Genomic DNA, 13,338 nt, shown 5'->3' with positions numbered 1-13,338 from the left:
ATCGCTAATGTAGCATGAAAGCAGCCACAGCCAACCTGTGAACAAATGGGTATTTGTGTACCAATAAAACTTTATTCACAAAAGTAGGTGACGATGGGCCATTACTTGACCCCTATTCTACCTATCATGGCCCTGTGTTTCTTCATTTCTTCAGTGGAAAGGAACTAGGTGGAGTTTGCCAATGGAATCAAATGGAGACCTGCAGATGGGGCCACAGATATAAGGTTTGCTTCAGAAATGCCTGGGTGCTAATGTCTGCTTCATTCTACCTGAAGTACACACAGTCATGACCAGAAGGGCTTAGTCTGTGAGAACCAAGGAAGTGCTGCTTAAGGAAAATGTAACTCCCTGCCAACTGGGTGCCAACTAGAAAATCACGGATCAGTATTTTCTTTATACTAAAAAACTGCTGCTTGAATCATTTGCAAAGCAAATCTCTCACATTTCAAAAGCACAGAATATGAGGATTTATGAGCCTGCATCATAATTGAACAGTTTGCTAGGTGACTGTGGCAAGCGCGTAAAACAGGTCTCAAAACTTCCTAACAAATCTGGGCACGGCTGGCACACACCCTGCAGTCCCAGCTGCTTGAGAGGCTGAGGTGGGAAGAATGCTTGAAATACTTGAGCCCAGGAGTTTGAGACCAGCCTGGGCAACACAGTGAGACCCTGTTTCAAAGAAATAAAATGAATGAAATGAATGAATAAGAAAAAAAGACACCCTCCCCCTGCCAAAAAACCCCAAAATTTCATGGCAAGCAACGCTCTAAGAGATGGAGCACTGTAAGATACCAGAATATTGTTGGGCTAAAATAGTTTCTGAAATATGAAGCAATAAATCCCTTTACAGTAAAAACTTAAAATATGTAAGTACAATTACACATAAACTATGATTTAAAAGGTTTTTCCTTCCACATTTCATTAAAAAAAATGCTCAAAGAAAATTTAAAAATTAGACAACACCCATTAGCTATGTCTTAAGATTCTGCAAAAGGTAACATTTTTCTATGTTTGCTATGTCTATTTACCCATCCAATAGAATTTGTAAACACAGTCCACAATGTTTTTTAACTTTTATTTTGAAGTAACTTGCAAAAACGCTGAAAGAACTATACAAAGAATTCCAATATATACTTTATTCAAACTTGTCAGTTTTTAATATTTTTGCCACATGTACCCACTATGGTTCAGACACATGCCTAAGCAAGATCCATGTGTCACTGGGTTGGTCCCATGCAGCGGTGCTATTGAGACATGAAGGTGGGGTCCAGTAGGGGGCCCTTAGGTTACTTCAGGTTGTTCTGACTTATGTCTAGATATACCCCTAAAGCCTCATGTGGTCACAGGTGGGGCTTTTCAGAGGGGCTGGATCTAGAGTATGTGACACTGGGATTAAGTGTGTGATGCTGAGATTGCTTTATTGTGTAATGCTAGAATTAAGCATGCCCCACCTGGGTGTAAGTACTACCCACCCTTGCAGCCTAGATAGAATAGAAAGGACAGAAAGAGGGCTGCTGTTGTCACTTGCTTCTACCTGCCATGAACTATCTCTCCTCTGTGATGCCCCTCTGCCTTGGGGCCAGCCAACTATGAACTGAAACCTCTATAAACTGTGAGCTACAGTAAACTCTTTCTCCTTAATTTTGACTGTCAGGTCTTTTATCTCAGCAACAAGAAAAATAACTAAGTCATAGGTGGAGCCACAAAGGTCTCCTCTTTTTTTTTTTTTCTTCCTGGCTCATGATGTAAGCAGTTTTTATTTTGCCTCGTGCTCACACCAAGATGTGCTCCCTTGTCATAGCCCAAAGCAATGGTGCCGAAACATTGTGGACTGGAACCTCCAAAATAAACCTTTCCTCTTTGTAAGGCAGTTGTCTCAAGTATGTCTTTAAGATGACCAAAAGCTAACGTAGCACCTTATCATTTTCTCTGTGTAAAAGACATTCTTTTTTTCCTGGACCACTTGAAAGTAGACTGCATGACTTGTATCCCTTGCCCCTTAACACTTCATTTTGTATTGATCAAACTCTGACATTTCCATTGTGCTGTTATCAAATTCAGGAACGTTACCCCTGATATAATGAAAACACGTCAATCCATCATCCACGCTCAAATCTTGTCACAGCTGTCTCAGTATGTCCTTCATAGCATCATTATTCTTTTCTTCTGTATAGGATCCAGTCTGAGATCCTGCACTGCATTTCATTTTCATGTCTCGTTAGTCTGTGTTAATTTAGAACAGTTCCTCAGTTTGTCTTTGTCAGTGATGGTAAAGGTATTTTTGAAGAATTACAGAACACTCCTCCATAGGGCATATCTGCACTTCCCTCATGTTAGATTCAGCTTATGCATTCTCACTGAAATCTTATGTAGGGGATTCTATGCTTTTCTCAGGGGACCACATCTACAGGCCCATGACGGCCATTTGCCCCACACTGGTGATATGAATTGTGATTAGCTGGTCAAGGACTATTGTAAGGATACACAGGAAATCCTCATCCAACCATGATGATTTTATTCTAGGTAAATGAATAGAGAAATCAGTTTCTCTTCTATATCTGGCTTTTCCTTCTCTCTTTTCCAAGATTATCAAGGTTCACTCACTCATTTTATCAGGATAAATGCTTTGTGAATCTTCTCTTTCCAATCTGTAGCATAATTATGTGTAGACAGTTATCCGCCAATGTACACCATTTTGACATACTACAACTTTGGTTTTCTGTCGAGGTTGTCTGACTAAATTTGTGGTACTGTCCAAGTACTTATCTCATATTCATTTACTGATATAAGTGTGCCATACCAGGGCATCGTTTATAAGTTGCTTTAAGATATTAGATACAATAAGATTATAGTAGAGTGAATAATTCCCTCTCTTGGGATGGACTGCTTTAAAAACACTATACTATTTGAAGTTTTCTGTTAACTGGGTCTCCAGGAGTTAAAAATCTCACTACACTTTCCGCAACAAAAAATTCTAACCTGCATTGGTTTTCACACAAAGTCCTGACAATCCTAGGGTCCAAGCACCTCCTCTGCTGCTTTACTCATTGAGTGCTGCTGATCTACTACACACCAGGCTCTGGGCATAACCCTGCACTATTTTCATCCCACAAGAAAATGCAGCCAATGGCTGTCTGCAGGGTGTAATGATGAACCATTTTAATTAGAAAATGGTGAAACATTCTTAAGTTAGCAGAATATACAAACTGTAAAGAATACGTAACTAGTTGTCTTACATTGTACTAAGTATAGCTCAAAAAATAATCTCAGGCAACAGCATTAGAATATTGTGGTATTTTAAAAAAAAAACTGGGTGTGGTGGCACATGCCTATAATCCCAGCACTCAGGAGGCTGAAGCAGGAGGAATGCCACAAGATCAAGGCCAACCTGGGCTATGTAATGAGATCAAGGCCTGAACTACATTGCAAGACCCTGTCTCAAACAAGTAAAAACAACAACAACAATAAAAAAAAACAAACACTTCACATCAGGTCAAGGGTTACATCACAGTAAGTAATCCTCAGCTGGATTCTACACTAGATGGACTAGATGGGGGCAAATCCTGCTATAAAGGATTTGAGACAATTGACAAAGCTCGGGTGTAGCACATGGAGTGCTTAGCAGCCATGGATCTATGTTCAAATCCCTGAAATTGGTAAGGGAACTGCGTCTCCACAGAATATCCTTCTTTAGAAATACTGAGTCCCTTAGAAGCAAAGGTATGGCATGACATATGCAACTTACTCCTAAATGATTTAGGAAAAAATGTACACACACGTCATTGCCAACTTTTTGTTGCTAAGACACAATACCTGACACCCACAACTTTATTTTGGCTCATGTTTTTAGCCCACACTTGGCTGGCTCCAAGGCATGATGGGAGGGTCAGAAACAGGAAAGGTGCTCACTTATGACAGCTAGGAAGCAGAGCACAAAGGGAGGAGGTAAGGAAGGAGACAGATCCTTCCAGGCCATGCTTCCAATGACCGTGCTCTTCTGACTAGGCCCCATCTCCTAACGGCACATTTAGCTGTAAACTCACCAGTGGACCAATCCGCCAGTGAGTATAGTACCCCATGACACACCACCTCCCAAAAGCCCACCTATGAGCACATGAGGCTTTGGGGGAAAATCTAGATACAAATACTGTATCACACATACTTACCAATAAAGATAAAGCAAATTCGTTAAGATGTTAACAATCAGAGCATCTGGGTAAAGGACAATGGGAGTTCTCTGAGCTGTTCTTTTAAGCTTCCAAAAAGATTAAATTTATTTCCAAATAAAAAGTTAATTCACCTGAAAAGCACAGGGCTCTTGTTTGACAACACAGGTGATGATGCTTATTGAGCACTTGCCATGTGTCAAGCAACAGTGTCAGTGCGTCCCCGTCACATCTCACTTGACCCTCACACCTCAAGAGCAGAACCATTATTCTTCCCATCTGACATGTGACAGACTGAAGCACAGCAAGGGAGAGCAATCAAAGAGCATGGGGATGGGATATAGCAGAGCCAGGATTCAAACACAGGATGATCCTTCTCCCTCATCCATGCAACAAGGCTACTTGATTCAACAAAATGACACTTCTAACAGTGTGGATGTGAGAAATGCTATTCCTACCTGAGGGTAGGAATCCTCAAATGCACGATCTGGAGTCATGTGCTTGATGACATCAGCCAAAACAGTATTCACCTCTCGTTTCTAAGTGGGAAAAATAAATCAAATCTGTATTAGACAATGAACAGAATCACTATTTTCCTGGGGAAAAGGACTAACATATTCGAAATATATTACACACATTTCAAGAAACAGCCGCAGATATTCTGCTGGAAATAATACAAAGGAAAAAAATCTCACCATCACTTGGTCTTGTACCACAGCCCTAACGATGGCTGCAACTGCTACGAGTCGGCACTGAACTCTGTCCTCAAAGGGCCAGGGGATTTTCATTGTCCCTGCTTCCCCCAGGTGGTAATAAACAAGCCTCTCACTATTTCCTGCCTGCCTCCCCCACCCCAGCCTGCAGGCAGGAGTGAGGGATTGTGGGACCAGCATAGAGTCAGGTTCCTTACAAACAGTGGGCCTAACTGTTCAATCTGTATCTGGGGTCGGCTACCTGCAGCCCAAATACAGCCTGTCATGACATGGCCAGCAAGCTGGGGCATTCTCTCATGACAGTGAAAATTGAGATTCAAATGTCATGTGCACAAATAAAGTCTACTGAAATCTGGCCATGCTTACATATGTGTTATCTGCTACAGCAAAATATCATAAGCTGAGTAACTTGTAACAGTTCTAGAGGCTGGGACATCCCAGACCAAGGCACCGACAGACTATGTGTGTGGTGGGCCTGTTTCTCAGAGCTGGCACCATCTTGCTGTGTCCTCACATGGTGGAAAGGGACAATAAGTCCCTCTGGGCTTTTGTACAGGGACACTAATCCCATTCATGAGGGTGCCATGACCTAATCATGAGGATGAATAGAAGGCCCCACCTTTTATTTTTTCAACTATTCTGGCATCCTGGAATGGTTAACAGAGAGTTGGCATGAACCAGGCCAAGTGTGCCAGGCAGCTTTTGGTTGCTGTTCTGCCAGCACGGCAACATTTGCATAGGTATAGGGCAACAGAGGGCAGCTGCCTGCAGCTTCACCTCTTAATACCATTAGGTTTCAACATGTGAATCCCAGAGAAAGGGGAGACAGAAACACTCAAGACAACACAATACTATACAGTAATTCAATCTTTAAAAGTTGAATAAACGAACGCTGATAATAGGATTTGAACCCATTTCTACCTGTTTCTAATGTCTCTGGTCTTTGATAAGTCCAATATTCCTTAAACTATGTTTTATGCTTAGGGGAAGAAGTGTCTTTGTTTGCTTAGGAAAAAAAATCACATGCAAGTCAAAGATGTTTGGAAAAGTCTGCTTATGGAACTCCCATGAAAATTTGCCATTCCAACAGACAAGCATCTAAGAGGTTCTATAATGAAAATACAATTTAACTTTGTAGAAGGCAACACTGCCCAAATTTACATGTAAGCCTGGAACACTTCTGTTATAGTATACAATTAACATTCCATCTCATTTTAATGAATGCAATTTGTATAAATTACAAAAACAATTACCACTATGAAAATGCCTACATGCCTAGATTCATCTGCTAACAGAAAAAAAAAACAACAAAAAAACACATACCGTGAAATGCTTGCAGGTGTATTCTACCCACACTTCAGCACAATTAATGTAGTCCTACAAAGAAAAAGTGGTTTATGGCAAAAGTTCACCATATATAAATCCCTTTGACAGAAAATAAAAGATATAGCAAATTCTGGTCTACAGATACATTTACTGTGACAAGCAAGGTACAGAAAAACAGAAGAAAATTGCAACTAATTAAGACTTTCATTCCAGAATTGCTCCTGAGTCCAAGATGGAAATCTGGGATGCCGCCCCTACTCAGAGCACTAGAAGAGCCAAAGGGCATCATTCTCTAGGCGATGGGGCCTCACCACACCTGACAGTGGCTTAAGACACAAGCTTCACTCAAAATGTGAGTTTTGCATGTTTAAAAAAAACAAGCTTGCCACCTTTTAAAAGAAGAAAGCATTTGTAATATACAGAGGTGATGTACATAGTTCATAAAAAGACTATAAAGCACTGAATATTTTAGGTAAGAAGCTATGAGTTAGATTCAAGTAGGAAGTGGGCCCAAGAAGAGACAATGTGATGGTGATGGAAATGACAAGGACCAATGGAGTCAGACTGCTTGCCCAGAAAAACATCCCAGAGGGAAAAAGCAGTCTGGGAAGAATGTGGCCTGTAAGTACACCTCCTCTTCGCTTCTCATACTTTAATACGAAGTAACAGAAATGGAGAGAGAAGAGCAGTTAGAGGAGTCCCCCTTTTAACTGCAGTTCCCCACTCTCAACGGTGGTCCAAACAGAAAGTTCCAGAAATGATTCATAAATTCTACGTAATTCTTATTACAATATATTATTATAACTGTTCTACTTTGTTATCGCCCATCTCTTGCTGTGTCTAGTTGATAAACTGAACTTTACCACAGCTACATATGTACCGGGAAAATAGCACAAAGAGGGTTTGGAACTCTTCCAGGTTTCAGGTCTCCTGTGGGTGTTTTGGAATGTGTCACTAGCATGTAACGGGGGTAGAGGCGCTTCATCCACACAGGAAAAGCCCAGGAATAGCCTCAGGTCTGACTGAAATGCTGACATGGTAACTCAAGGACATGAGTGTGGGATCAAGACTGGAGAAAACTATTAATCCAAGGCTTGCAACACAGTCTGCTTTGAAACATAGTACATCTACTATCAGCCTGAAAAGTCTGCAAGATTCTAAGGGTTTTCTTAATTTCCTTTTTCTTTTTTCCTTTTTGATAAAAATTGTACACATATCCATGGTGTATAACAAAGTATTTAGAAATATGTATACATTTTTTGGAAATAGACTAAACTGAGCTTATTTCAGTATGTGTGACCTCTCATACCTAGCACTCTGTGGTGAAAACACTCAAAATCTACTCTCTTGGCAACTTTCAAGCATATATTATATTGTTATGAGCTTGAGTCCCTACCCTGAGATCCCCTGACCTTCAGAATAAGACTCTGCAGCTGAACAGACTAAGTTAAACACAGAATTTAACCACTAGAGTTCAGTGATGATGTGCTAAATGATCCCAAAGTAGATATTCTGCAAATAAGTTCCTAGTTTTTCTAAATTATAACACTATTTTCAACATACAATTATGTGCTTCCTTAGCCTTTCCTTCTCAATAACTGCCCACCTCCAAGGCTGCTTATTCATATTTAGTCCCTGCCAGCAGGTGAGGGAGAGTGCAGGGTGTGGCGTGGGCATTATTCCAGTGGCTCCTGCAGCCATGAAGACAGCCAATCTCATCTTCCCTACTGGCACTACAATGGCGGGCAAGTTGCCTAAAAGATATGAAACCCAACCTACAACTTGATGCCCATCACCACAACACTACAGCAACTGATGTCAGTCAGTCTAGCATCCCAAGACTTCCTACACCTGCACCTGAAGGAGGCTCCTTAGTGGCCAGAAACTGCACTATTGCTCATTGATGGCTCAACTGCTCATCCTCAATTCAAGATATCCTACTAGATTGGTATTTTCAAAGTAAAAGAGATGCTGCATTTTGGATGTATCATCACAGGTCTTTAAAGTCTCAAATACTTGTAATTTTATATTTTTAGTGCATCTTACATCCTCACAAATGGATCATAATTATTATATAAAAAAATCAACTAGTAAGGCACAATGGATCATAATTATTAAATAAAAGTCAACTAGCAAGCACAGTGGTGTGTGCCTATAATCCCAGCTACTTGGCAGCTAGAGGAGGAGGATCCCAAGTTTGAGCCTAGCTTGGGAAATTTTAGTAAGACCTTGTCTCAAAATTAAAACAACCAAACAAAAAAGGTTAGTGATGCAGCTCTGCACTCCCTGGGTTCAATGTCCAGTACTACAAAAAAAAGCAAGCAAGCAAGCAAGCAAGCACACCTTTAATGACATTAGTCTTATACTACAGGTTTGCAAATAATAAAATAAAAATTTCTTTTTTAAAGAACCACAAGTGGGATTAGTTCAAAGAACATTTTTTAAAAAGAAAGCATAATGCTGTACAATTTAAACAGTACATGTAAGGTCTAAATGGTCACTCACCTGTGGATTCTTCAATTTAGTAATGACTTTCCAAGCTTCATTGAGAATCTGAAGTCGATCACTCTCAGGTGGATCAGCCAAGGCCAAGTTTAAGCCCAGTGAGCGAAAAAGGAGATGCTAAGAGAAATATCATTATATTATTGGAGATTTTATATCAAAGTGACTTGAGGTTTAAGAAAAAGGTCATAACATTTAATCTGTCTTAGAATAAATCCTCTAAAGATTTCTTCCAGAAGTTCACTACAATCTACCTGAGTTACATTAAAAAGCTCAAAGTGAACAATCAGCTCCAAGTATCAGTCCAATTTCCAGGCTGTAACAGTCTGCTGGACAAAGCTTTTTCCTAATGAATGAAGATATATTCTTAAAGACATACAACCAAACTCTGTTCTCAGTACTTCATAGTAGGCTAATGCAACACATTTAGTATTCACAGGGCTTGACTCACAGCAGTTACGTGGTGTTAACAATTCCAATCTCCAGCTCATCTTCCATTGAGTTCTACAGGAACAGAGCTTTGGTCTATCTCCCAAGAGCCCTGCATTAAACTGTCTCCCTTGAGAGTGATCAGGTGGACACTGCCTGTTTGTTCTCCCTCAACACATCAAGTCAGGAGCCTACCTTGGGGAAACCAGACTCATCACATTCTTTAATCATGCCAATGAAGTCCATGGACCTAGTGGCGACAAACTCAGCCCGGAAGGCTGACATCACGGAATTCAACAGCAAGGCGCTGCAAGACACAAGAGCTCACATCATCCCAACCTCCCATTCACGACAGTCACTTTAATGTGAGAATATACACTGCCAGCAAGGGTGACTTAGAGCCCTATAAGGGAAGGTTGGGGAGAAACACCAGCTAAAAGGGGTGATCTCTAGAAACTAACACAGTGTTCTGCGTGTATCTGAAACCTGAAAAACACAGAAGTAACTGGAAGTAACTGGGCGGGTGGGTAGGTGGATGGACGGCAGGTAAGGCAGTAAGCAACCCAATCCATTTAAACAAGTGAAGCTTCAAAAGAGGCTGGCGTATTAATAAAACTAAGCATTAAACTACAATGTTGATCCATGCTGCAAATACATATCAACATCTCTTTCAAAAGAGATTTCTTATGAAAGAGATCTTAAGGTCTAGACACTTGGGACACGGTGGTGAACCAGAGCCACTCAAGGGTGCTTCCACATCTGCCACCACAAGAGCAGAGGGAACCTCAGATGTCCTGGAGAGAGAAACATCAGGTTCACCCTCGTCCTATCACTCATCAACAGTTCCATGGGGGAAAGGACCATCCTTATCCCATTTTAATAGACAGGAACACTGAGACACAGGGAAGTCAAGCAAGTGGCCAAAGGCCACAAAACTAAGGAACAATGGAGCTGAGATCTGAGGCCAGGCAAACACTCCAGCTCTCTAAACCTCTATGTCATCTACCGTGCCTCTCTGTCAACTGTCACCATGTTGCAACTGATTCTAATTTCAAACCCAGGCTTCATAAATCTTAAAGTACTTACTTGTTTCCTAGTTTCTTACATCTCTCCATCATCTCAGTCAGCAACACCTAAGAAATTTAATTTTTAAAAACCATCAGATTAGAGCATCTAAAGCAACATTTCTAAGAGATTTCAGAAATATAATATTCTAAAATAAATGCAGCCACAGGCCCACTAGTATAATCCCTGGTAGGGATAGGGAGGACAGAGAGGGAAGGAATTCATTTTTGTGGCATTTGGTAGAATGGGTAAGAGCCCAGGGCCTGGGTTCAAATCCAGCCACACCAACTACCAGTGGCAAGACCTTGGCAAGGCACCAACTTTGCTGAACTAGGGTCTCCTAGTCTTCATAGAGGCCGAAAACAGTTGTGCCCTCACCCATTTCCCAAGTAGGTTTGCTTAGTAATACAATCAACAAACACTAGGCCACGGCTTAGTGCCTGCAAGCACACAGAGAAGCACTTTGTTGTCATAGCCGCAGCTCTCCTGACCACTCACAAGGCAGATGCTTTATTCTCCCATTTCACAGATAACACTGAGCTATGGAACAGTGCTGGGCTTTGCCCAAGGTCACACCACCAGCAACAGCAGCCAAACATGCACCTGAGCAGGCCAGCATGGAAGGTCAGGCTCTGCACTACATTATGTTCTCAAGCATATTTCTCCCCCTGAAGGAAGCAAACAGGTTACTTACTGAAATACTGTTAATGGTTTTAGAACTATCTTAAAACAATTACGTATCTTCAAAACAGCTCCTATTTTAAAACAAAAATCAATCTGTGAAGTGTCCTTTTGGACAGTGGCCTGGGGAAGGTTCTGAATGGTACCGACAAGGTTGAGCCTGAGATAGGAGAGCTAATGCCAGTGCCCCCAGCACGGAGCCCTGACTCTGGTGCCTCAGGCGCCAGGACAGGGGTCCTCCTTCGCTCTCCTCATGCACTCTTCACCGCAGCATGGGAGGCTGGGGAAATGTCAGATCCAAAAAGAAAGTCATGTGCTTAAAAAGTCCTCATTTTCACGCACAAAAATGCACTGAAAGTGCATCCAACAACATAACTGGAATAAAAAAGGCTCTGTTGTCATACAGAAATATTAGAACACCCTAAGTATTCAGGGAGCCAAATGTTATGGATCCCAGGCAGGTCTGTTACAGATTATTCATTTCTGAGAAATGATGGGATTGATTATCTTTGGCAAGAACAAGATGGACAACAGTTCAAAGTAGATGGAGGTCGAAACCAGCCTTTTGGCTTCACTCAATCATTAAAAACCCTGCAGCTTGATACACTGGGTTTTCACACACGTTGGGCCTTGAAGATTCCTGCAAAGCAGCAATTTGTTAGTGCACTTGTTTGGGTTCTGCCTTTTGTTATTGTTGTTCTTGCCCCTGTGTTTCATTTATTTAATAACATTTCATTGTTTCCATAGAGATTTTAAAAACAATAAATGGTTATACACAAAAATTCAAACAATACTGACGTGCATCAAGAAAGATGTGAGCCAGGTGTGGTGGCGCATGCCTGCCAGGCCAGCACTCTGGGAGGTTGTGGCAGGAGGACTGTTAGTTCCAGCACACCCTGGGTAACTCAGTGTGAACCTACTGCAAAGTAAAATAATTTTAAAAGGGCTAGGGATGTCTTAGTGTGAAAGCCTGGGGCTCAATCCCCAATGTGAAACAAAGGTGGGAGGAGAGAGAAATGGAGTAGGAGAGAGGGGAGAGAGAGGGGGAAGGGAGATGAGAGGGGGGAGGGAGATAAGAGGGGGAAGGGAGGGAGAGAGAGAGAGAGAGAAAGAGAGAGAAGTAATGCTCCTCTTCTCAGTGCCTTCCATTTTGGTCTGTTTCTTACAAAAATGGAAAAATCTTATACACACTGGGCTGTAATTTGCTTTTTACGCAAGAAATGAGGCTGGCTCTCCCTCCACATTAACATACACAAATCTACCTCAATCTTTTTAGTAGCTAAGCAGTCCACATCATGGAGAGAACAATGGCTTTCAAACTGTCCTAGCGATGGATGTTTAAAACAATTTTATTTCTTTATTTTTTGTGTCTGTGTGGTGCTGGGGATGAAACTGAGGACCTCATACATGCCATGTCAGGTGTTCCATCACTAACATCCCAGTCCCAAAATCTTATACTGAACTAATTATAGACTCATAAGCTATTGAAAAAAAATAGTAGAGAAAGGTCCTGAGTATCCATCACCTAGCTTCCCCCGAAGTGACATCTCACATAACTCTGTATCACCAAAAGGAAATCAACACTGGCATGATACAGTTCCTTAGACTGTTCTAATACACTCTTTCTGCTTGGCGGCAAAGGACATCTCCTTGAGTCCAACTCTGACATCTCATCAGTGTGTGTGAATTTGTATAACTGCCACCATATTTAATTGATGGACTTTTAATCTTATCTCTAGATTAGGATTAGTGTTATTTACCCACTTCAAAGTACAACAAAGCAGTCATACCATGGCTGCATTCCTGTTTTTTAAACCAAGACTAACTCATATATAATCCCGACTGTCAACAATTTGTAGTTGTGCTTTTACAAAAAAAACTTTCCAATCAGTGTTTAAAATACTGCTACATAAAAAGATAATGAAATAATATGTGCATTTTCCTTTTTATTTTTTCATCAGAAATATAAAGAGTGGGCAAAACCAGAAATGAATCCTAAGAGCTAAGATCCTTTCCATCAATCCAAAGTTAATATGGTCAAGACTCACAGAAATAAAATATTTCAATGTGAGTAAAAAAGAATTCTACACCCCAGGCATTAAAAGGAGAAAATCTGCATTGCTCCTATTATTTCTCTTTCACTGAGTGTGTTTTCCTAATTCAAAAGAACAGGAGTAACAGCACTGCTGGCTGAAGGGGAATTTAACATGCTCAAAGCTATTCTTAGATTTGCGTTACTGACCTAATCATGGTTTAGACTTTTTAAAGAGTGACCTCTAGTAAGGCAACTGGAATGACAGCCCCATGAGGCAGTTTGTCAGGGCCCTAATGTCCCATCTCAAGTGGAGCAGGTAACAAGAGACACCTAGAGGGGCTGGGGATTTAGCTCAGCGGCAAAAGCGCCTGCCTGGCAAGCGCAAGGTCGTGAGTTCGGTTCCCGGTACCGGAGAAAAAAC

General features: G+C 41.2%; 1 protein-coding gene across 7 annotated transcripts in view; it reads right to left on the bottom strand.

Annotated features, from left to right (window-relative positions):
* LOC102009884 (chromosome unknown open reading frame, human C16orf62) overlaps positions 1-13,338 on the bottom strand; it is a 123,164-nt gene that overhangs the window by 54,071 nt on the left and 55,755 nt on the right. For all 7 annotated transcript variants that reach the window (XM_005391112.2, XM_005391113.2, XM_013517710.1 and 4 more), the window contains 5 exons: positions 10,223-10,269; positions 9,332-9,443; positions 8,711-8,827; positions 6,203-6,256; positions 4,625-4,705 (listed from right to left, as the gene is read on the bottom strand). In XM_005391112.2, the coding sequence (XP_005391169.1) occupies positions 4,625-4,705; positions 6,203-6,256; positions 8,711-8,827; positions 9,332-9,443; positions 10,223-10,269 (411 nt within the window). The remainder of the gene's footprint in view (positions 1-4,624; positions 4,706-6,202; positions 6,257-8,710; positions 8,828-9,331; positions 9,444-10,222; positions 10,270-13,338) is intronic.

The sequence above is a fragment of the Chinchilla lanigera genome, unplaced genomic scaffold, assembly GCF_000276665.1.
Source record: "Chinchilla lanigera isolate Chin_1 unplaced genomic scaffold, ChiLan1.0 scaffold00041, whole genome shotgun sequence".
Classification (NCBI taxonomy): Eukaryota; Metazoa; Chordata; class Mammalia; order Rodentia; family Chinchillidae; genus Chinchilla; species Chinchilla lanigera.
This window is presented reverse-complemented; position numbering and strand designations above follow the sequence as displayed.